Genomic DNA, 1367 nt, shown 5'->3' with positions numbered 1-1367 from the left:
TGTGTGTGTGTGTGTGTGTGTGTGTGTGTGTGAAAGACAACGACAATGTGGAGTTTGGTCAACCCAAGGAGGGCACTATACATTTCAAAGGGCATAAAAATAGAGGACAAAGGATCCTCATCATTCCAGGACAGAAGGCCACGTCGCTCGCTCAAACACAATGCTCGGAAAGATCGGACACCACCCTCGAGTGGAGGGCCGCGGCTGGGCCCAGCAGAGGGGCCAGACGCACCGGGCACCTTCTACCCTGGCCTTTGTCTTAGGAGGAAGCAGGAGTGTGGACTGGAGGCAACCCCACAGCTGCCAGAGCAGAGCCCGTGATGAGGTTCTCGGCCCATAAACCAGATGCATCACTTTCACGAACGAGTCCAGCCAGGTCCAGGTGCACCCGTCCTGCCCTTCAGATGCCTCATCCTTCTTGTTCTAGCAGCCTCTGGCGCGTTTCCATCACAATTTCTTCCATGATTTCTGGCTTTAATATATCTTTGATCTGAAAAAGAAAGGAAACGGGGATCCACCCAGAAACCAACCACAAGCAGATCACCCAACACAGTTCATATAAACCTCTGTATCCGCTGCTTTTATCAGGGCCAAGTGTTGTAAGTCAGGATCTGCTAGGAGCAGCTCAGTAAATCAGCAACATGCTGTGGGATACAGCTGACAGGAGCGAAGATGCTACTCAGTAAAGTTGGAATGGCCAAGATGAAATCCAGCACCCTAAATTCTTAGATCAATACGGTTGCTGCATGCTGTCAGGTGAATTCTGACTCAGAGGGGCCCCTGACAGCAGAGCAGGTGGTCTGCTCCAGAAGGTGCCCTCTGCTGTAATCCTCCCGAGGGCACATCACCAGGTCTCTTCTGCAGTGAAACAGCTGCCAGGTCTGACCCACTGACTTTCAGGTTAACAGCTACACATTTAAGTCCACCAGACACCGAGACCACTAAGCATATCTAGGGGCAGCTCTACCACTCATCAAGGCTGTCCCCAGACCACCACACTGATGGCCAGGGAAAAGGCATCTTGGAGACTTGCTTATTGTCCCTGGCAGCACTGGTGCTAGCGAGTGAACACCCAAAGCCTGCCCCCAGAGCAGCCCTGACGAGGGAAGCCCTGGGTGGAGTACCTGATGTGGAAGGGACACTTCATAGCAGTACAGGATGCTGGTATCATACAGCATCATCCTCTGAGTTACCATGGAGACAATGCAGTTCCGAAGCCGAGATATCACCTCTCGATCAGCAAGGGACACAGGCTATCAAGTGGATGCCAGGGAAGGAAAGTGAAAACCAAAGTGAGTGTGTGCTCCCAGTCAATCCCAGAAACCGCTCATGACTTAGTTTATTAGTCTGGAACACCCAACAGCTAA

The 1367-nt window shown here is 51.9% G+C and overlaps 1 protein-coding gene across 1 annotated transcript in view; it reads right to left on the bottom strand.

Annotated features, from left to right (window-relative positions):
- Positions 1–6: 6 nt before the first annotated feature.
- The window catches only part of EXOSC2 (exosome component 2), a 7827-nt gene continuing 6466 nt past the window's right edge, over positions 7–1367 (bottom strand). The window contains exons 8-9 of the mRNA XM_004713252.4: positions 1125–1253; positions 7–490 (exon numbers count right to left, since the gene is read on the bottom strand). Coding sequence (XP_004713309.1) covers positions 410–490; positions 1125–1253 — 210 coding nt within the window. The 3' untranslated portion in view covers positions 7–409. The remainder of the gene's footprint in view (positions 491–1124; positions 1254–1367) is intronic.

Source organism: Echinops telfairi, unplaced genomic scaffold, assembly GCF_000313985.2.
Source record: "Echinops telfairi isolate 266 unplaced genomic scaffold, ASM31398v2 ScPeMD7_22;HRSCAF=79, whole genome shotgun sequence".
In the NCBI taxonomy this organism is placed as follows: domain Eukaryota; kingdom Metazoa; phylum Chordata; class Mammalia; order Afrosoricida; family Tenrecidae; genus Echinops; species Echinops telfairi.
This window is presented reverse-complemented; position numbering and strand designations above follow the sequence as displayed.